This window comes from Chrysochloris asiatica, unplaced genomic scaffold (genome assembly GCF_000296735.1).
Source record: "Chrysochloris asiatica unplaced genomic scaffold, ChrAsi1.0 scaffold00064, whole genome shotgun sequence".
Lineage (NCBI taxonomy): Eukaryota > Metazoa > Chordata > Mammalia > Afrosoricida > Chrysochloridae > Chrysochloris > Chrysochloris asiatica.
In genome coordinates this window covers 10880997-10904854 of record NW_006408582.1, presented here as the reverse complement: position 1 = coordinate 10904854, position 23858 = coordinate 10880997, and the positions used below count along the sequence as shown (strand labels likewise).

General features: G+C 40.0%; 1 protein-coding gene across 1 annotated transcript in view; it reads left to right on the top strand.

The window, feature by feature from the left end:
- The window catches only part of DOCK5 (dedicator of cytokinesis 5), a 289956-nt gene that overhangs the window by 240335 nt on the left and 25763 nt on the right, over window positions 1-23858 (top strand). The window contains 10 exon segments of the mRNA XM_006864377.1: window positions 1010-1068; window positions 1427-1581; window positions 2986-3071; window positions 5269-5428; window positions 6492-6532; window positions 7915-8005; window positions 10172-10291; window positions 12463-12552; window positions 14706-14810; window positions 22553-22694. Coding sequence (XP_006864439.1) covers window positions 1010-1068; window positions 1427-1581; window positions 2986-3071; window positions 5269-5428; window positions 6492-6532; window positions 7915-8005; window positions 10172-10291; window positions 12463-12552; window positions 14706-14810; window positions 22553-22694 — 1049 coding nt within the window.

Here is a 23858-nt window from a genome sequence, read left to right as displayed (position 1 = left end):
TCAACCATAGTGCCACCAGGTCTCCTTTAGATATGTATTACTTGACTGCAAACTACAAGGTTGGCGGTTCATCCCTACCAGCTGCTCATTGGAAACCTTATCTACAGGGTCATTCTGAGTCAGAACAGACTCAGCAGCACTTAACAATAACAAATGTGAATATGGGGGCCTGATGTGGCACTGTGGGGTAAGCACTCAACCACAAAGTCAGTTTGAACTGCAAGGTCAGTGGTTCAGACTTACCAGTCACCTGTATAGGGTTTCTATGGCTCAGAACTGACTCGACAGCACTTACAAACAACAAAGTGAATATATGAAATCAGCATGTTTGCTATAGATCAATCACCTTATGGTATAAATCATACTTTATTCATTTTCTTTTTCATTAGTATTTGTTATTTTTTGTATCTATTTGTTGTGCTATCTAGTTGGCTCCAACTCATTGTTACTGTTGTTAAGTGCCACTGAGTCAGTCTTGCCTCATAGCGACCCTGTATAGGATTTCCAAGAAGTGTCTGATGAATTTGAACTGCCGAGCTTGAGTTTTCCGAGGCTGTACATCTTTGTGGGAGAGGAAAGCCTCATCTTTCTCCCACTGAGTGGTTGGTAGACTCGAACCACCAACCTTGTAATTCGCAGTCTAGTGCTTCTCCTACAGAGCCACAGAACTCCCCTTTATTTAGCAGCAATCAGAAGTGTTTCTCCCTTTTTTCCCTTCAATGAGTTAATCTCATCTTCTCAGTTATTTTATGGGATGTGCATTGCCTCCCTACCCCCGACCCCTTATACTATTAAAGCCTTCTCTCTTCTGTTTTGAGTCAGTTCTCTTTGGGAATTTAAGTAGTTATTTAACCTCTCACAGTGACCATGCCTCAAAATCTGAAGTCATCTATAAGCCTTAAATGTGACCTAGAGGAACACAGGCTTTGATCTAAGTCACCGCAGTCTTTTACTGTATGGATTTGTTTTCACAGCAAATCTTTCTCTTGGTTTATGATCTTCTTTCTAGATATGGAGACATGAGAAAGGAAATCGGCTTTAGAATCCGGGAAATGTGGTACAACCTGGGTGAGTGGATAACCTCAGACAGGCCCCTAAACAACTCTTGTATAACAAACAACCCACAACAGATTCCTTCTTATTTCAATTCAGATAAGCCTGGGATTTATTTTTCTACATGGCTGGGTGTGAAAATATAGAACTTCTGAATTAATTTGTGGGTTTCACACCCTCCTATCAAGTGGGACACTTATAATGAACTGTTTCTTATTATGGCATATGTTGCCAGAGTATAATATTTTGTCACTGGCATCCAAATTTATACACATAAGCTTTCTCTTTTCTTGTGGTCCCAATGGGAGGAAGACTGTAACAGTTAACCTACAGTGAAATTAGTTTTTAATATCCTCATTTACTTTCATTTCAGGTCCCCACAAAATCAAATTCATCCCATCCATGGTGGGTCCTATTCTCGAGGTCACTCTGACCCCTGAAGTAGAGCTCCGGAAAGCTACCATCCCTATTTTCTTTGATATGATGCAGTGTGAATTCAATTTCAGTGGAAATGGGAATTTCCATATGGTAAGGAATCGTAGCCTCTATTCTCTGAGTAATGTCTATATGGTTAACTCTTCGTTTTTGCATTTTCTTTGAAGTTTTATTCTGAATTGAGTGAAGGTGAACAGACAAGATCATCAGCTTTACATTCAACAAATCATACACTTTGTTTCCTGTTATTGATTACAATCCCCTCCCTGCAACAATGGTGATTCCATTTCCTCCCATGTGCATCTTATATTTCACAAATGAACAAAGCAGAAGTTTTTGATGTACACATACAAAACAAATATATATATATATTTGTGTAAATGTTCAAAGGGCACATTCTGCCAGCCAGCCTCCTACCTTCAAGCATAGCCTTACTCGGTCCAGTATGATTAACTCTTATGTTCTTTCTAACATGGAAGTGATAGTTTCAATAATAATAAATATCAAAAGGTAATACAAGAATTCATTCTACACTCTGTTTATAAAGCAATTAGAAATATGCTTAGATTTTTCAACCCAGGGCCTGACAGAGAAATTTTTTTCCTCCTACATTTTCTCAAGCAACACTATGTTGTTATTGTTGTTAAGTGTTGTCAAGTGTATTCCAACTCATAGCAGCCCTGTATAGGGTTTCTGAGGAGTGGCTGTGGTTCAAACCACAGTCCAGTGCTTATCCTACAGTGCCACACCGCGACTCCAAGCAACACTCTATTTCTAGATAATTAAGAGGTGCCTTAATGCATTTTATTCCTGTCTACTGCTATGATTTGGAACCGACTTGACAGCACTTAACAACAAACAGCTACAATATACCTGAGAGAATCATATATTAATTAAGGAAAAAACCTTTGTTTCAGCACTGAGGGGGCTAGGATAGGCTCTAATCCATTTTTGTCTAGCTTTAAGAACCCAGTTGCCTGCTATGTCCTCTTCATGCCTGTATTTCCCTCTCTACAAAGCACAGTACTATCAAAAGGAAGATTTTTGTGGATATGAGGCTTGGCAAATGCAATCCCAGTGCCAAAACATAGACAAGAAACAAAATAAGATGGGAAATTAAAATCACTAAGGTGTTTTTGTCTGCATGGTTGTGACAGAAAAAAAATATGAGAATAACGTTTGGGATCATTTTTTCTTTGGCATATTCAAAGCAAAGTATAAGTAACATAAAACTGCTTTCAAATTTTTATATAATTCTTTAGTACACTACAAGGGGCTTCTAAAAATTCATGGAAGATTTTCATTACCTTTTAATTCTGTTTTTCCATGAACTTTTTGCAAAACCCCATATTATTTAATGGTGTGTGGTGTAATCTTCCCCCTGTGTTTGTTGGAAACAGTTCAAAATTTAATAGAAGGATTTGAGTCAGGCTAGAAATACCAGGTCTACTTCAGGGAATCCAGCATTCTCCTGTGAAATTGTGACTCTGCTTTCAGTTTGAGAATGAATTGATTACGAAGCTGGACCAAGAGGTGGAAGGAGGCAGAGGAGATGAACAATACAAAGTTCTTCTGGAAAAGCTGTGAGTAATTTCAGAAATAGAATCTCTAGTAGATTACATTATTTAGTAAATAATGGGCTTCTGTTGCATTTACCCAGAAATTCAGCAGCCTCAGAATCACTGGGGTCCTCACAACAAATGGCCCTCCGCGGACTTATTGGACTTTACACCATCCACTACTGACATTGGTTTATCAGATATGAGTCAAATGTCTGCGTTTTCCAGGCAAGCATGGCCCTGGAGAACAGAGCAGATGGAGGAGAGGGGAAGATGCATAAAACACTGGCATTTTGCCCAGTGTTTGGATTTCTGAACTACAACAAAGTTGCTAACATATCTAATTTTGGCTTTGAAACACTTTAAAGGAAAAGACATTTCAAAGTCCATTTTGTGTTTAAAGAAAGACGCTCTTCTGCCCTACAAAGGACCTATAAGAACCAACCAATGACATGTCCAGCCAGCTTTGTCTTGTTACTGTCCCATGCTCATAATTTACATACCCATTCTTTCCTCCTTGTTGTTAAGTGCGATCGAGTTGGTTCTGACCCACAGCAACCCTGTATAGGGTTTCTGAGGAGCATCTGGTGAGCTTGAACCGCTGACCGTGCAGTTCAAACGGCTTTGCAATTTGATTCATTAACCCACAGCGCCACACCAGGACTCCTCTTTCCCCCTTACTCCAGTTATAACCACTAGTTCCAAACTTTTACTTCTACAGACACTCACAGGACACAATATTGCCCTCTTAATTCTTCCTTAGTACAAATAGTGTAGTTAAAAACACCTGGGTGTTACAGAGTTAGAAAAAGATTGAGTTTTCAATCCTATTTTCTCCATGTTCTATAAATTTGACTTTTGGCATGTGATTTAACCTTTCCAGCACCTCATTTTATAAAATCTGCAATAATAATGTCTATATTTTGGTGGTGTTGTGAGGATTAAATGAGATTATGCATTAATACCGTGCCTGTTACAGAGTTTATCCTTAGTAGATATTGGTTGCTGTACTGTGCACGGTTGGTATTATGTACAAGTTTGTGACTCCTGTAGACTGTTGATTTCCTGTGTTCTCTGAACTTGTATGGTATTGTCCAATCGTGTCATCTTTTGTAGACTTGCCAAGACTCAGTGTTACTAACCTGTTTCTTGGGGTCTGGACAGCTTGAGGACAGAAATGCTTATCTTTCCCCCCCTCCCCCCCAAGATTCCCTAAAGAACTACCACACTGAAGGTTCAGAAATAGAATAAAAATTGATGAATAGTATGTATTTTTAATAACCAGAGTCTTTATTTCTTTGTTCTTAATGATGAAAAATCCTTTTACTGATCATCTTATCCTGTTTCTATTAGTTCTAAGTCTGCTTGAGCTCCAGAGCTGAGAAAATGTGTAGCTTCATATATAATCTCATAAAGGAATTGAATAGGGAAATTACCCACGTATAAAAATATAATACTTATGAATGATTAACTTTTTTTTAATCCTATATATATATATTTTAATGCTTGAAGATCCCTGTTTTGTTTTCTTTGTTCTTCCTGAGTCCCTGAACGCCAGAAAAATTAGAACAGAGACGTCTCCAAAACGTAAGAAGAATCCTAAAGTCTAGACTAATTCTTTGGACTAATTTCTTTCTTTTTCTTCTTTTCTTAATCTAGGAAACCACAGATGGGTCCAAAGGGAAAAATTTAAACCACAGTTTAGCTTTGGCCCACTTATTTACAACTTTACATTTTTCTCTGAAAATAACACTTTCATCTAAAGTGCAGAGCCATATGTACTGATGTGTACACTAGGTTCCTCTCAACTGGCCATCAATGCCAAGCTTTTGGGAGAAGAAGGACATACAAAATATGGTTTCTTAAAACTTGACTAGAATGATCAGATAGCATACACAAACCTTTTGAGCAAAGGTTCTCATTTCTGTGATACTGACTAAAAAAAAACCAAAACAATTTCAAAGAAGGGCATTATAGTTTGGGGTTATGGGTGATGGTAAACCTGAGCTAAATGTTAACGAAAATATAGGCCATGAGATAACAGAGAGGTATAGTATAAATACAGGTGGCAGGAAAAAATGAAGGACGTGTGTTGTTTGAATGACATCCTGTGACATCTGGTTTGGTGCCACATGTTTCTGGAACTTTAGTCAGTGCTCATCAGTGGTGCTGGAATGATACCATGGAACATGAGAATCTGTCTCTACTTCCACCACTCTAGACTCCTAGAAAATTGCCGGAAACATAAATATCTCTCCAGCTCTGGAGAAGTCTTTGCCCTCCTGGTTAGCAGCCTCTTGGAGAATCTGCTGGACTATAGAACCATCGTTATGCATGACGAGAGCAAGGAAAACCGCATGAGCTGCACCGTCAATGTGCTGGTATGTTCCAAGCCCCTGGGATGGTGAGATGGCACCTCTAGGCTGCCTAAGCCCCCACAGTTAAGTTCTAGGCAGATCTACAGACACAAAGGTACCCTGGGGTCACTCACCTTTTTGTGTTCTGTGTCCCCCCAAGTCTTATTAGAGTAGTTGACTCTGTTGTGGATTCACAGATACCAGCAGGCAGAGCCCATAAAGTTAAATTAGGAAATATATGGAAAGTGTGGCATAAGCTCACGGCTCAGCTGTCTTTCTGAAGGCCATCCTTAACCTGTTTCTCTGTCTTATTTGCATGTTGAGTTGCTTTGTGGTTTAAATTACTAGACACAGACAAATCTGGCCAGAAATACTACATTGTGAATCAAAGGTGGACTACTTGAATAAAGGGTAAAGGATCAATGTTCTTGGTTGCTAATCAAAAGGTTGGCAGTTCAAGTCCACCACAAGGCATCTCAGAAGAAGGTCTTGCAATCTACTTCCAAGAAATCATCTATTAAAAACTTTATGTAGCACAGTTCTGCTCTGGTACACGGGGTTACCAAGAGTTGGAATTGACTCCATAGCACCTGGATTGTTTGTGTGTGTGTGTGTGTGTGTGTGTGTGTGTGTGTGTGTGTGTGTGTTTTGTTTTGGGAGTAAAAGGTTAGTGGGTGAACTAACTCCTTACTATGGTAGAACTCCCTGGCCTTACCTTCCATAGACTTAGATTAAATGGGATCCTAGACCTCAGAGCTTTAGGTGGCCTTGCATTCCATTGCTTAAGAAGCTGCCATGTTCAGAAAGCAGTGTTTTGTCTGGGACTTGGAGCATGAGCCAGGTATTGGTTTCCTTAAAGAGTTTCCCTACATTTCTCAGAAGCATGGTCCTAGACAAATGATTCAACTGATCAACTGTATTGCCTATTGCTTAATTTCCTTGTGGGGACATTGATTTAAAAGAAACAATAAACTCTTGGGAAACATAGCACTGTTGAAAACCAAAGGTGGTTGTAATAGTTTGGCCATTTTTTGGCAATTCCATCCTTGTTTCATATTGATATTTTTTTCTTTTTTTGCCGGGCTAGAATTTTTACAAGGAAAAGAAGAGAGAGGACATATATATAAGGTAAGCTGAAGGAGATTTCTGCTCTTTCTAATTAAGCTCTTTCTCAATATACAATAGCCCCAACATTATGCTTGCTGCTTTGAGAGATACCAAAAAGTATGTGATACGCTCTCTTCACCCCTCCCCAAAAAGGGTAAATGTTTTTGAAAGGAAGATTAGGAAGTGCTCATGTAGCATTCAGTCAGGGTTCAGGGGAGGTTTTAGAAAGAAGACTTCTGACCAAGGTTATCAGGAGGAAAGCATTAAATTTAACCTTCAGTTGAGATCCTTAGCCTGGTGTCCATAAGTCCCCTGAACATGAAACAAACATGGATCAATGACTCATATGTATATTTTCTTAGGTATTCCAAAGCTTTCATTAGCTTTCCAAAGAGGTCCAAGTGCTGAAAATCGTAACAATACATTTAAACCATTCCTTAACGAAACTGTAGAAATGTATGACTAGATGGAGTAGGAAAAATAATGGACCCTCTTACCCAAAGCTTTCCTTATCTAGTCATGTATTATATCTTCATTGCTGATACCCTGGGCCAAGCTATCCTGATCGCTCACCTTTTTTTTAATGTTTTACTATGAATTATGTGGTAGTTTACGTGGGAGAACATTAGTTTTACATTCATCCTATCATATATCATTTCATTGCCATGGTTACAGTCCCCTCTATGCCTCATCACCCAACCAAAGGGTATACACTACAAGCCTGACCCCCAGTCGTCAGCACTGAGCCCCTCTCTTTCTCTGTGTTTAAAGTCCCCAGCTGCTCCATCGCTCCATGTCATCGTCTCTGCCTCCATCTCAGGCATCACTGCTTCTCTGGGTAGGGTCCCGCTCTCTGCTCTTCTCCCTTGATGGCCCCAGGGACCTCCGCTCCTAGACTGAAAAGTCAGTCACTCCCCCTTTGTTACAAAACGTCTACCTTTACATTTCCAACCCTCACAAGCAATCCTGAGAACAATTATTCACTATTGTATCACAAGAGACCTATCCACATTTCATTTCATCAGCCCTGCCTAGACAGATTGAATACTACTCACTGGAGATTCTACCTTCCTCCACGTCCTCTGGATCTATTTTCCCTCATGAAAGCTTGTAAGTCAGTCACTTCTTGCCTTTGTTCCCCCCCCCCCCATTTTGGGTAGCCAATGTCCTTGTTGTCCAAGTTGTCTGATCTCTCAGTTTTGATCAACTACAGTAGCTCTTCCTGCAACCATTCTTGTCCCTGGAAATTAATTTATAATTAATATAAATTTAATTTAGAGGGTAGGCAGCAACACACCTGTCTGAGGAACTAGGAGGTGGTGCTGTACAGGGAACTGGAGCAGCCTGGATGCTAGTTCATACTTTCCAGGACTGAAATGCCTCCTTTGTCCGCTTCTTACCAGATACTTGTACAAGCTTCGGGATTTACATTGAGACTGTGAGAACTACACTGAAGCTGCTTACACACTCCTCTTACATGCTGAGCTTCTCCAGGTAAGTGGATTAGGGCCGTTGATTTCAGCAGCGTGGAGGACAATGTGCCACATGTCAACTATTTATTCCTTTGGAATGTAAACCTATATACACTTCATAATTTTGTCAGGAAAAATAATTTTTCAAGGGAGATTCTTTTATCCATGATTATTCTATCTTTCTGTCCTCTAAATAAATGGGACTAGTTTTTAGGTGGAGTCCTGGTGTGGCACTATAGGGTAAGCACTGGTTAGTGGTTCAAACCTACCAACTGCTGTGAGGAGACCCTATAGAGGGTCACTATGCATCAGAATTGACCTGACGGCACCTAACTACAACAACAACAGTTTTCAGATGAAAATTGGGTGCTGTTTTGAACATGAAGAGGCTCAAATATCATGTTCACGTGAGGGCTATCGTAACTCCATAGTTCAGCCTTGTTGCTTTCTCTCTCCTCTGCTGCTGAAGATTGCCGAAACGGCGCCCATCGGAGAACCCAGTCAAGTGTCTTTAGCTGTTCTGCCCCATCTCAGTGGCCTCTTCTCCATGCAAAGAGAGCATGTGGCCCAGACTTAGCTCTGGTGTAGGTGCTCAGTCAGTGGGAATTCTGTTTAGGCTTTCTGAGCAGTGGCTGGTGGCTTCGAACCACTATGCTACAATACCACACAAGGACTTCCCTACTCAGGGTCACTATGAGTCAGACCAGCTCCACAGCACTTAACAACTGCAAACATATAATTGATAATTTAATTTTTGTTTATAATAAAGTAATACACATACATGTTTACTGAAACTTCTAGATAAAAATAGAAGCCTCTCATCACTTCCCAAAAGCACTCACCATACACTCACAATTCATACTCACAATTGAGGCACTTAACAGCTTGCTGTATTTGAGGGGAGGGAGAGGGATAGGACTTGTTGACTATGCATTTCATTATAGCATGATCTGAGAGAGACCCCAGTACCAGTTACTGGAGGTCTTTTCACTTGAACTACTCAGAGAAATTATACTCTCCTGTTCTGTTGTAAGAGTCCTGGTGTGGCACTGTGGGATAAAGCACTGGACCATGAGGTCATTTTGAACCACTGGGTCGATAGTTCAAACTCAACAGCCGCTCCTTGGACACCCAATACAGGGTCATTATGAGTCAGAACCTACTCAACAGTACTTAACAACAACATCCTGGTATAAGGTATGAAGTGCGGGTCTAGTTTTCCCCCATCAGATAGTTACTCAGTGATATAAGGTGCCATCTTTATTTAGCAGGCACTGAATTCCTATATTTGAGGTGGTTCTATTTCAGACTTCACGCACTGTTGCATGGGTCTCTTATTTATTCATGTACCAGTACCACACTATTTGTAGTATTACTATTTTATAGAATGTTTTATAGTCTAGTACTTATTCCTCGTTTGTACCTGTTTTGTGTTTTTTTTTTTTTTTTTTTTGGTTTTTTGCCAGAACTATTCTTTTTAGTTTATTTTTCCATATGAACCATGGAATTGTGAAATGGTTTAATTAAGTTAGTGAAAATGTTCTTGTTACAAAATTGAGTTTTCTTATCCAAAAGCATGGTCTGACTTTCTATTTGTTTAAGTCTGCTTTTGTCCCCTTTTGGCATTTTAAGGTTTCCTGAATGTAAGTCTTACATACTCCTTACTATATTAATTCCTAAGTATTTTGTATTTTTGTATTTATTTTTGGTTGGGGGTCTTATTTTTCCTAGCATCTATGTATGATTTTTATCTGTGGATCTACCTGAAAACTATTCGTTTCTAAATACATTAAGTTTTGTAACCCTGCTGCCTAACTTTCTCCTCTTATTATCTATAGAAGATTTTCATTTAATTTCCTTGGATCCTAAGGAATTTTAATAAATTTATTAGTTTTAAATAGTGATAGTTGTACTTCCTTATTTTCGTTTGTAAATTTCTAATTTATGTGATTGTATCAATGCTAATTTCTACTACTCCTGTAGTAGTCATTTGGCTGATTTTCAGAGGAATACCGCTAGTGTTTCTCCATTAGGTTTGACACTTCTTTTGGATCTGGTGTGCGGATGTGAGTTTTGTGTTTAATAAATAAAATGTGAGTCAGAGATATGGATAGATAGAGAGATTTTGCTGATATTTTTCGTCAAATATTTATTATATTAATGCATCTCTTTTTGTTTATTGTTTTAGTGGTCTGACAAGCCCTGTGTTCCCTATTTGCTTCAGAGGGACAGTTACTATGTTTATACCCAACAAGAGCTTAAACAGAAGCTATATCAAGAAATCATAACATATTTTGACAAAGGCAAAGTGAGTGTTGGGTTGTTTGTTTTTGTACTAACTCATTTTAATTATCCCTTTATGTGTGTCTAAGGTCCCCCTGGTTGTACAGTGGGTTAAGCCTTGGGTTGCTAAATGCAATGTCAGAGGTTCAAACCCACCAGCCCCTCCATGGGAAAAAGATGAGGTTGCTTGCTCCCATAGTGATTTACAGTCTCTGAGACTCCAAGGAGTAGTCCCACTCTGTCATATAGGGTCACAAGTTGGAATCTACTCAGTGGTATTGGGTGGGTGGGTGAATTCTGAATTTTTGATGGTGAAGAAAATGAATAGAAAAATAAATATATGAAAAGTAATAAAGGTCAGTAACCTTGGGACACTTGGCCTAAAGGAGACTAGAATGGTTATTAGCTAAGAGCTCCACTTTCAAGTACCATCATTTTACCTTTTAAATATTCGCAGCAGCCAGGAACTGGTATCTTCTTTTCTATGTATCTTCAAGAGATATGCCCGGCACCATAGATTACAAGCAACCTGAATGTCCATTTTACCTTGCCAGGAAGTAAGATAAATTTATAAACTGGGCCGGGAAGTTGTAGGGTGTCTGTTCAACTGGAGAAAACATTTCCAGCTCTAAGACTGTCTCCCTGTTCTTTTATATAACTTAGCATTTGGTGAGGCAGGGGGCAAGGAAGTGGGGACGGGACAACTTGACTCCAGTCTAGTTTTCCTCTGCCTTACCCAGTTGATCTAGAGTGGTTTTCATATGCCTCTTAGAGCCTTTATTAAAGTATAATGATTAAGACCCTGAAATTTCAAAAGAATCAAATAATGATTTTAAAATGTTGTCAATTGAGAAACATTTTTTTCATCACACGTGGGCTGTATATACATTCTGTTAGCAGCCAGTAACAATGGAACATAACATGTAATTAACAAGAATGAAACCAAAAGTTACCACGTGTTACATTTTTTTATAGTACTCCTGTGGCTCTGTAGGATAAACACTGGACTGTTACCTGTTTGGCTGTTGAAACCAATCAGCTGCTCCTCAGAAACCCTATACAGGGCAGCTAGGAGTTAAAACTGACTCAAGGGCACACAAAGACAATAGCATCAAGAGACATTTAAGGAGTCCTGGTGGCATAGTGGATTATGTGTTGGACTGCCTATCACAAGATCAGCAGTTCGAATCCACCAGGAGAAAGATGCAGCTTTCTGCTTTGTAGAGATTTATAGCTGCAGAAACCCTGTTGTACAAGGTTGCTGTGAGTTGGAACCTACTTGATGGCTTGTATCCATCGCCACAACAAAGAAACATTTTTGATTCCCTGAGTGGTGTAAGTAGTTAACATACTTGACTACTAACCAAAAGGTTGGAAGTGCAAGTCCCCTCAGAGGTGCCTTGGTAGAAAGATCTGGTGATCTACTTCTGAAAAATTAGCCGTTGAAAATTCTGTGGTGCCCAGTTCCATTCTGATACTACACATGAGGTTTCCGTACATTGGAGTGGACTTGATGGCAACTGGATTAAGAGCCATTTTATGAAATACCAAGAGGACTGGAGGGCTCAATCTGGGATGCTAGCCGGAGACACCAGATAGGTGTATTAGGCTATACCTTACATGGTCACAAATGTTCTAAGACATTTCCTAAAATGTTTCACTAAGAGAGTGTAGGGCACCTAAGATAGTTTAGGTAGAAATAAGAAACAGTACCCTAAATGGAAAACATCACATTCGGGTTAGCTTCTTTTGTATTTCCCCAAACAACATACCCACACACATACACACACCACAGAACCAGAGTCCCACACCAACTTCATTTCCTTCCATCAAAATGTTCTTGCTCTCTCTCTGTGGACCTAGACTTGGGAACGGATTCTCCTCCGTGTTCAATTGTCTTTAATGCTTTTCCTTAAAACCCAGTATTGCTTTGATTTGGGGCACATATGGTTATGTTCATGAAGACAGAATTACAGGAAGATGCTGTTTGGCAAATCAGCCCAGATGTAGTTGCTGTGTGTTGTCAGAAAAAAAAAGATTTAGTTGATCCAAGTGATGTAGCAAGCCAGGAGCATCCACAGAAACTCAGCCCACCTGATTACTTACTCATCCCAGTGATGCTTTCAGATGCGTTTTGCAGCTGGATCAGTGGCTGCTTTGTTCTCCACTTTTAACTCTATTTTTCTTTTTCTGAAGATGTGGGAGAAGGCAATCAAACTGAGCAAAGAGTTGGCTGAGAATTATGAGAGCAAAGTTTTTGACTACGAATGCCTTGGAAATCTCCTGGTGAGTCTAGGTCAATATTGGGGAAGAGAAGAAGGAATGTTGAGCTTCAAAAAAAGGTTGCTGAAACTAGCGTGTACGAAAATATTCTTTTATGTTTAAACAAGTTAGTAATCACTATATCCTTTACAGTGAAATAGTAATCTTGCTTGAAATAAAAATGGAAGGGAAATAAAAAAGGTGTAATTGAAAGCTTTTACTAGTTTTCCAAAATATCCTTGAGAGAAGACTCGGGATTGTGGAATAGGCTTTCCCCAAAGGTGTGATTGAGTATTGAGCCTCAGAATAATAGTGATTTGGTTTGAGTTTCTTCAGAATTCCCCTCTGTAGATCTCTTTTCCTTTTCTGTGCCCTTTGTTTCTCTGTGGTACCCCACTTTCTAGCCCATCTCCTCTTTGACCTCTTACACACTCTGCCATACATTAACTCCATCTGTATTTCAGATGTTCTCTGACTTCTCTGTTCTTCGAGACTCACTTACTCTGCTCTCCAGCCTTGCCAGCCCCGCTAAGTGAATGATCTGCACCTCTTTTGAGCTTTGGTTTATTTTTGTAAGAGTGCCAAGGTACACATCTTGAGAAGTTACAAGACGCTCCTTCTAGATCTTGTTTTGTTTTGTTTTTGTACTTTGGCCTTCTTCCTTCTCTCAGTTGCCGCTGGACTGTTCTTTTACAATTCCCTGAACTGTGTACTACACACGTATGTGTAGTCACAAGTCACGAATTTAAAAAAACAATAAAATAAAACAAAAACGCTCTTCATAATTCTCGCTGGTAAGCAAAAACATAACATTCCAGTTATTAATTTTTTAGTAGAATAAAATGTCAGGTCTCCCTTGCCATCATCATTTATTTGAGGGAGGTATTTGTCAAAGTGACTTGGAAAAAAAATCACCAATGCCCTGTGCCAGCTTCTGCCATCACAAAAAAATATTCAGTTTTGAATTTCATAAACTATATTGAGCTGAGATATTAGTAATGTAAAATATTCACTTCCAAGAAAATACTCTGATAATGAACTTCACCCAGCTTGATTAGGAATGCAGGCATGCTAATCATTGTTAGAGAACTTTGGAAAGGGTTTAGGGACTCCCCTCAAATCCCTCCAGGTGTACTGGCTGCCTATTTTGCTTTCCTTAAGGCTGACTCTAGCTGTGAAGGAAAAGCCACTCCTTTGTAAAGAATTGGAGGCACAGGGGTGGTGCCAAATATTGAAAAACAAACCATCACCACCACTTTCAGGGCACTTGGAGCTGAACCAGTGACTTTAATCCAAACCACCTGCATTAATTGGAAAGTTATTTTCTTTTCCCACATGTCTCTGATTAAGGGCAGCCACCTTCCATGAACCTCAGAAAGTACTTTTTAACCTCTTAGAGGTCCTGAACCTCCTTGGAGAAACTAGTGAGCGGTCTGCCCAGCTTCCCTTCACAGAAGAGCTCACACATACATCATTCTCTACACAGTTTCAGAGACTGGCACATCCTCCAACGCTGATTCGTCAACCAGAACTCCTGATTTAAGTGGGGCTTCGAACTGGTTTGAACCAGTTCAGTCATGGCTGACACAACAAAATTGACACAGCAAATCAGATAGATAAATTGTGGGTATACCGGAACTATAACTGTAACAGGGAAAGTTACAGGTGAAAGCCCTGAAATGGGAGACTCTGAAGAGGTGTCAAGAGCCTGACATGGGAATCTGGGTCATTGCCGGGTCTGTAGAGCACTATATACATTCAAAGTGATGTGGTCTGCTGCCATCTTTGAGCCAGTCACCGTTGTTTCCGACTGTGCCGATCAGGCGATTTAGTTGCTGTGCAACACACATGCTGACCTGGTTTTCTAGAAGGGAGATTAAGTTTCTATCAAGTCATCAACCTGTAATTTTTTCCCATTCCAGTTGTTCCAGTATACCCACCTTGTACAAATTTGGGTCTGTTCCACTTTCACTTTGTTAGCTGTGACTTAACTGGGAAGAACCAGTTCTAGACCCTGGATCCAAGGAAAGGATAACACTTCTGCCCATACGGTGCTTTCCAAAGAACTTTGTTTCTCTGTGTTATACTGGAAAGTGCAAAGCAAAACAATCTGACCTTTTGTCCCCAACAATGTCATTGTAACCTTCCAGTGGAATGTCTTCTTTTTTTTTTTCCAGAAAAAAAGAGCCTCATTTTATGAGAACATCATTAAGGCAATGAGGCCTCAGCCTGAATACTTTGCGGTTGGATATTACGGACAGGGCTTTCCTTCTTTTCTACGGGTAAGAAATCTCAGGGTGGTCTCCAAAGCTATTAAGCCATGGAGTCTGAAGGAGGAAATGTGTTCATGTCTTTTCCAGATTGGCAGCAGTGTGTGAGCAGCTGTGGACCTGTGTTCTCACTATGGGAGGTTTGGGAGGGAAACCACTTCCTGTGCTGCCGGACCTCTCCCCGTCCCTTTAGCCCCAGACACCACTGATATTCTGGCAGACCTTTTGTAAAATGGCTTTTCCCAGGTGGGATGAAAAGGGGAAAACAGAACCATCCTCTCCACTAATCTGCTGCTACAGGTCAAGCTAAAGAAAGGTGTGGATTGATGTATTTCACTGTTTATTTTATCTCCTGCCAAAGCTAGTTTGAGAGTGCATATCCCAAGGACAAGACTGGATTTCCAGAGTTGCACACACAAAAAAAGCGTAGTTTTATTTTAACAGTGAAAGGCAAGATGACAGGATATTTTGCTTCAACATTCTCTATAATGTGATATTAATTTTGCAATTAAAGATAATAACAGCTTTGTTACTTGGTGCCAGTGAACCCTGGTGACAGTTCAAACCCACCAGCCTCTTCTTGGGAGAAAGATGAGGCTGTCTGCTCCCATAAAGATTGATAGCCTCATAATCGACTCAGTGGCAGTGAATTTGGTGGGTGCTTCCTTGGTGATGCCTATGGAGGTAACAGCTGGGCCGTACTGGAATCATGGCTACCCTCAGACGTCTAGGGAAGCCCAAGATCAGTTAGACCATGTCAGAATTAAGCTTAACTGGCGGAATCCCAGAGGCACGGACATGAGGAGAAGAAGCTCTTAAGGGCCAGATCTTGATGCCCAACTTTGGTTACAAGAGCAATAAGGAAAACAAAACACAGGCAGCCCAGTGACTTCTTCAAATTCCTGGTTAACATTGTCAAGGAGCTAGAAGAGCTGCTGATGAGCACTAGATCTGAACTGTGCAGAGATCACGCACCATGTTACAAAGCCATCGTACAACGAGCAGGCAAGCTGGCTGCCAGTCACCAGTCCCAGGGCCAGGCTGTGCAGTAAAGAAACTGGATAGGCAGCTTGTTTGCAAGATTTATTTGTGCTGCATATAACCATAAAAACTCTCCCATCTGGCATTATCCCCACCCCCCACCCCCCCAAAAAAAAACAAAACTAGGGATAACAGTGCTAATTACACCCAGAGTCCCTACCCTTGTGGATTTTGCAACCTAATGGGGAAATGTTAAGTAAATAATCACACAAACTAATGTAAGTTTGATATTGTTGACCAAGAAAGGGATTCAATGCTATTAAGATTCTGTAATTGGAAATAGTTCATATTTGCCCATATGAACTAAAAAGCTATGGTATGTGAATGTTGATGTATGTGAATGTTGATAGCAGCTTTAGTGTATGTCACCAAACACTGGATTCAACCTAAATGACCCTCAACTGGTGAAATGTAAAAAAAAAAACCATAAATCATTTTCCAGCAAGTCGAATCCAAGTCCTGGCAACCCCAGATGTGTCAGAGTGGAACTGTGCTCCACAGGGTTTTCAACAGCTGGCTTTTCAGAAGTAGATCTTCAAGCCTTTCTTGTGAGGTACCTCTGGATAGAGGCAGACTTCTAACCTTTCAGTTAGCAGTCAATCCCGTTAATTGTTAGCCCCACGCGGGAACTCCTGAAGGGTAAATAAACTATGGTCTATCCATGGAATACGAACCAGTAATAATAAGCTATGAACTCTTGATAAAGCACAGCCACATGGATGAATCTCATATGCATTATGCTATTTGAAAGAAATTAGACTTGGAAGAAGTACAACCAGAATGCTCCTTAGAGTCAGGTTGGCCAGACTTTGTCCTCATACTTGGGGCATGTTGTCAGGAGGCACCAGTCCCTGGAGAAGTACATCATACTGAGTAAAATGAAAAGTCATTGAAAAAGAGAAAAACCTCCTAATGAGCTGGATTGGCAGGAGCAATGTGAGAAGGGCTCAGGACCAGACAGTGTTTTGTTATGTTGTGCATAAGGTCACTATGGATCGGATCCAACTCAGCAACACCTAACAACGACTACTTTATGATTTTTTGCATGACAGTCTTGCCAAGGTAACACTATAAAGATAGCTGTTAGTGGTTATCTGGGAGTCTAGGGTAGCTTGGGCCACTAAGGGATATAGGGAAATCTAGAGTGAGAATAAAGCTATAGTATTTGTTGATTGTGGTCATGGTTACATTCACCAGAACTACACACTAAACAGTGAATTTTACCATATGTAACTCATCCCTTTATTTCTGGGGAGAAAAAAAAAATCATGGAAGGCTTCCAGTGACTTTCTTCTTCAGCTGTGATCTGAAGTGTGTGCTGAGAGTTGAGGTAAAGAAAATAGGGAAGTGTATTCCAGACAGAAGAAACAGCAGGCAAGAGGGAATAAAAGCAGGTCAGTGCAGCTGGACTACAGAAAGCTGGGCTGCCTTGTTTGCATGTGCATCACAGGAGCAGCTAGAAGCTTATGGGCAAGGTCATCTGACTTTGGTCCGGAGAATGGCTGGGAAGTGTGCATAGATAGACCACTAAGAGACTACTGTGTGTAAAATGTGTCCTTGTAATTTATTGACTAGGCAAAGGCTTTCCACTATGTGGATCATGACAAACTGTGAATTACATTATGAAGAATGAATACTCTAGAACACTTTATTGTGCTTATGAAGAACGTGTACATAGACCAAGAGTCAGTCATTCGAACAGAACAAGGGGATACGGAATGGTTTAAAATCATTATGTGTGTACAACCATCACTGTATCTGTTGCCAAATTATCAGCTACTTCGTGCTTCCTAACAATGACTCATACTTCTCCCTTTCCCCTTCCCCCTTGCCCTTGTTGTTGTTGTTAAGTGCTGTAGAGTCAGTTCCAACCCATAGCAACTCTGTATAGGATTTCCAAGGAGCATCTAGTGAGCTTGAACTACCACCAACCTTGCAATTCAAACAGCTTTGCTGTCTGGTGTGTTAACCCACAGCACCACACCAGGACTCCTCTAAACCTTGGCAACCATTAATAAACTTTGGTCTGTTTTTTAAAAAAAAAAAAAAGGAGAGAGAGACTATTGTGGGTATTTGGGTAAGAGATCACCTTTGGATAAAGGAGACAAGTTTAGTGACTTTAAATTAGTAGAAAAGTTAGAATGAAGAGGCCAACAGTATTTGATGAATGGATAATTGAGAGAGAGAAAGAAAGAGATGTCACGAGTGATTTCTGTGTTCCTAGCCTGCATAATAGGAGGGAACGGGCTCCTCAGTATGACAACGGAATGGAGAAAGGATAGTCACGGAAAAGAGAACAAATGGCTTCATTCAGTAACATTTTACTAGATGTCTGTTATTATATCTGTTGTACTAGAGGCAGAGTTCAAAACAAAACAATATCCTTGAAATTATGGAACTTATATTTTAACATGGAGGGCTAGCTATAAGGTAGAAAATCAGATAATCAGGCTTTCTTTAAAGTAAAAGATTTAGTATATGTCATAAAATGGTGCCTCATTTAATGTAGATACTCAGTAAGTACCATGAATAAAAATGAATGAATCAGGGAAGTGGCATGAATCAGAAATGGAGTAATAATTTGAAAAAGAACCAACAGGAAAGACTTTAATGAGAAAGTGACATTAAAAAATGTGGGTTTTTTTTTTTTTTAATATCCAATGGCTATGTAAAGAACAATGGGTGAGAGGGTGTCTTAGACTGTGAGATGACAAGGGTCAGAATTCCTAAAATTAGCAAGTAGAATAAGGATCAGAGAAGTTATGGAACCCAGTTACACCAAGGCCTTTGAGATTTTTATAAGGTGTTTATAGAAGTCTGACTTTGGATATACTCATTCTGAAGTAAATTTGAACACCCAAAAGATGCTAGTAAGCAATTTAACATATGGATCTGTAACTCTGAGAGAACTCTAGGCTGGGGTTAGTGAGTCACTGACATGGAGTTATAACCATGATTGTGGATGATACGGCCTAGGGAGAAGAAATGTTGTTATTGTTGTTAAGTGCTGTAAAGGCAGTTCCAACTCAGCCACCCTGTATAGGTTTCCCAGGAGTGGCTGGTGACTTTGAACCACTGACCTCATGGTTCAAAGTAACCTTGCGGTCCAGTGCTTTGTCCTATAGCACTACACCAGAACTAAGTGCCGCTGAGTTGGTCCCAACCCATAGTGACCCTGTATAGGGTTTCCAAGGAGCAGCTGGTGAGCTTGAACTGCTGACCATGTGGTTCAGATCGACTTTACAGTCCAGCACATTAACCCACAGAGGAAGGAAATAAAGTGTCTAGAAGGGAACCTGTTGAAGATTGAAGGTAAGCTTTGCTACTAATCTGGGTATCCTAGTCAAGATGATAATTCTGCCTACTCTACTTGTTATGGAGCCCTGGTGGTACAATGATTAAGTGTTAATATGCTGACTGAAAGGTAGAGGTTCAAACCCAGCCAGCAACTCTGTGATCTGCTCTCCTAAAGATTATAGCCAAAGGCAGTTCTACTATGTCATGGACGGTTGCTGTGAGTTGGAATTCACTGGATAGCACCTAACAACAACTTGTTATATAGGAGTCCTTGGGTGTGCAGATGGTTAAGTGCTCAGCTACTATACAAAAGCTTGGTGATTTGAATTCACCCAGAGGCACCTCAGAAGAATGGCCTGGTGATCTGCTTCTGAAAAATCATAGTCATTGAAAACCCTCTATGGAGCGCTACTATGGAACACATGTGGCCACTATGAGTTGGAATTGACCCAAAAACTGGTGCTTTATGTGTTGTATATGACTATTGTGAGTGCCACCTAGTTTAACAGATGAGAAATAGAAGACAGCAGTGATTCAGAATAAGAACACTGGGCTTTCAAGTTGAAAAGATGGGAGTCTACATCATATGCTGGATGCTGTGTGATCCTACCTGAATCTCATAACTACTAAGGCTTGGTTTTCTTACCATAAGTTAGAGATAGACTGCCATATCTCAGGGTTCTCTTGAGAGTTAAATAAATAGCATATGGGAGTATTGTATAAACTGTAGTTTGTAGCTGTTATGTGGAGTCTTGGTATGGTGCTGTAGGATAATCATTGGACCACAAGGTCGGTTTGAACTGCAAGATCAGTGGTTCAAACTCACCAGCCACTCTTCAGAAACCCTATACAGGGTCACTATGAATTGGAACCAACTCGACGGCACTTAACAACTGCAACAGCAACAGCTCTTGCATGTTGTTAAAATGTGCTGAAATATAAATGAAATATAAATCTAATGAATGATAGAATCTAAATGCTCGTCTGTTTTGTAGACTTATTTCCACAAACTCAGAATGTGAATATATAAAATTATATTACCGTCTTCCTCCCACCCCCAACCAGGTCTCCTTGTCTCCTGTTTCTGTCAGTGGCTTCACTGCCCCACCTTTGGATAACCAGTAATCTCAGAATCAGTTGGTTCCCATCTCCTTTGTCATTCACATACTCTTAACATTCAACACCAAATCGTTTTTCTTCTTCTTCTACCACTCAGACCTGCCTCTGATCCCTTTACTTGGACATAAAAGGAGGCTTCAGAAAATTTGTAGGAAAACATCCATATCTTTTCATTCCATTTCCCATGAAAACCCCTTCGTATCCAACACAATCAGATTAGGTCATCTAAAATGAAATTCTCATATTCTCCATCACTCCAGAACCTCTAGTGATACTCCCAAGGTCTTTGAAACCTCTGACTACCTTTCATAGTCTTCCTACCATCCCAGGGTTATCTTACAGCGTCTACCTGAATGCTGTACTTTATGTCTTATTGCTTCTTTGATTTATCATACCTGGTGTCCTCTCTTCTTCTCTTTACCTCCCCTTGCCCTGTCCATCCACCTAGACCTAAGCCCCCATGTCTCCATTCAAGACTTCCCTTTCCATTCAAGTTAGTTCAAACTAACTCTGCTTCTGTGGTTCCTTTCATAATTAGTGTTTGTATCATGCAATCATATTATTATAATACTCTGATCCTTTTCCAACCACAGTTTTACCTCATAGATGGAATTTCAAGACATCTGAATCAGTCACATGGATCTTTTCTAGTTTGGATAATTTTAATGATCTGTTACAAAACATCTAGCCATTTCTACTGCCTTCAGTGTTTTGTCTAGAGGTGTATTGCCTTCTCAGATCTTATATGATCTAAAATTACCCTTTTTATTGTTTGTATTAAATTTCCTTCCATTGAAAAGTGAGTTTCGTGAGAGCAGGGTTACCACTATATCTGTAGAGTCCAGCATACCTACGATTTGTTTAAAAACAATTTAAAATTTGTTTTTCTAACTTTTTATTGTGAATTGAGTAAAGGTTAACAGACAGCACCATCGGCTTTACATTCAACAAATTTTATGCTTTGTTTCATTTCAATGATTACAATTCCCTCTCTGTAACAACAGTTATCCTACTTCCTACTTGAGGCTTTCCTTTTACATCTTATAGTTCACAAATGAACAAAGCAAAAATATTTGATGGACACACACAAAACAAAAAAATATTCACTTAAGTGTCCCAAGGACATATTCTGCGAGCCAGCCTCCTGCCCTTAGGCACACAGCCTTACTCAGTCTGTGCTATCACCTCTGCCACCATCTCTGCTGTCAGCGCTTTTCTAAGTCAAATCTTACGCTCCACTCGTGCTCTTCCTTCTTGAAGGTCCAGTTACCCTCTCTTCCTGAAATGAAAGATTAACTACTCCCCTCTTTTAGTTCCACATCTTCTACAATTACAGTTCGGACTATCACAAGGAATCATAAAATCCTAAAAAGTCATTTAAACTTTATTATGGTAAAATGTGTATAACCAAAACATTTGCCATTTTAATAATTTTAAGTGTTCAAATCAGTGAATTTAATTATATTCATCATGTTGTGCAACCAACACCACTACCCATTTTCAAATCGCTATGAGTCAGAAGCAACTCAACAGAACTTCACAACAACAAGAAGCAGAAACAATAGATATTTGTAATATGAATGGACTAGTGATATTTTAAAACATGATATGAGACCGTGTGTACAACTTGGTCCATGCAAAGTACTTAGATGACAATGAGATGAGTGGATGGGTACCTTCAAAACAGGGCTACAATGTGTACTTTCACAGGCAACACTACGAGACACATTACTATCATGCCTGGGGTCTGTTAATAATTTAAAAAATTTCAAATCCTACTTTATTGAAGAGAAAGTGCTGCCTTGTGGGGTTGCGGAAACTACACTGAATTCCATTATTTTCTTTAGTGCCAGGCTCTCTAAAGCAGTGCCGCTTTAAGTGCTGGTCCACAAGCTTACTAGATCATGTTGAGATAAGGAATTTATATACCCAAATTTAAATGAATTGTCTTCCCTCACCACGGAAGTCTCACTAGAAAAAAATAACAGCATGAATTAAACCCCAATGTCCAGTGATGTAGGTGATTTACTCTGGGGCACCAGCTTCCTACTTCCTGGCAGATAAGTACAGACAGTTTACAGGCTACTTGTGGTCCACACACCAACGGTAAATAGCACTGTTCTAGGTATTTTGTCTGTCTGTGACTTAGCTCCACGGGTAAAGCACAAGTGCTTGTCAAGGATCAGCTATGATGGCTTGTGCTAGGCATGGAATGTTCAGTGAGACTTGATAGCGGATTAGTGGCTGTCTCAGTACCAAGATCTTCATTTTAAATTACTACCTTTCTGTCTCTGCAGAATAAAATCTTCATCTACCGGGGGAAGGAATACGAGAGGCGAGAAGACTTCAGCCTGAGGTTACTGACCCAGTTCCCCAATGCCGAGAAAATGACCAGCACAACCCCACCAGGAGAAGACATCAAGTCCTCCCCGAAGCAGTGTATCCTTGCCAAGGGGAAACACGGCCAGAGGCTCTGGAACCTGTTACAGGACCACCTAACACAGAGACGCTGAGGCAGTCCTGTCAAGTTCTGACTTTCAGAGGTTTCATTGTAATAATAGGAAAAAGATGATAAGCAAATTTTGAATATAGGAGGTTATATTTTATAATCATTTGGAGAGCTTGAAGAACACAAATTTCCTGTTTTGGATTCTAAAAAAAGACAACATAGCTTCTTTTTTTAATATAGTATATAAAGGAGCTCTGGTAGCATAGTGGTTACGAATTGGGCTGCAAACCGCAAGGTCAGCAGTTCAAAATTACCAGCTGTTCCGCGGGAGAAAGATGAGGCGTTCTGCTCCCATAGAGATTTCCAGCCTCAGAAACCCTGTACAGGGTCACTATGAGTCGGAACCGACTCCACGGCACACAGCCACCATATTATGCTTATTGAGATACATATCAACGACATGCTTCAAACAAGCAAAAGCTGACACTAATGACTTGGCTTTTCTAAAGATTATGGTAATTTTTAGAACTTTCTAATATGTTTTTTTATATTTCTAACATAAAGATCTTAAGCAATTGAATGGTTTTCTAAGAGAGACAGATAGCAAGACAATCAGCCATTGTAGCAGAGTAGATAAGAAAGTGGGCTCTGGAGCCAGACTGCTTGGGTTGAGTCCCATTTCTATCACTTATTATGTAACTTTGGGCTTATTCTTTGTGCCTCAGTATTCTCATCTATAAAATGGGAGTAATGATAATTCTTCCTCCTATGTTATAAAGATTAGACGAATAAATATATGTAAAACACTTGGAATAGTAGTGAAACAATATCCAGTGGAGAGTTGGTGAAGGTTGATCCTCAAAGATTTCCTTTTTAGGTTATGTTGTTGTAGTTGCTGTTGTTAAGATGCCATCAAGTAGATTCCAACTCATCGAGAACATTTGTACAGTAGAACAACACACAACTGTTGTTTGAGCTTTAGCGGTTTACAGAAGTTCAGAAAACCACTGAGGAGCCTTTTTGTGTGGGAATGAAAAGAATTCTTCAAGAACTAGATTTAGAGTCAGGATCCTGGTCCTGGACCACGGTAATTTTTTGCATAGTCTGTGCCCAAGTAGCTTCATTTCCCTACATAATGGTTTCCTTATCTAGAA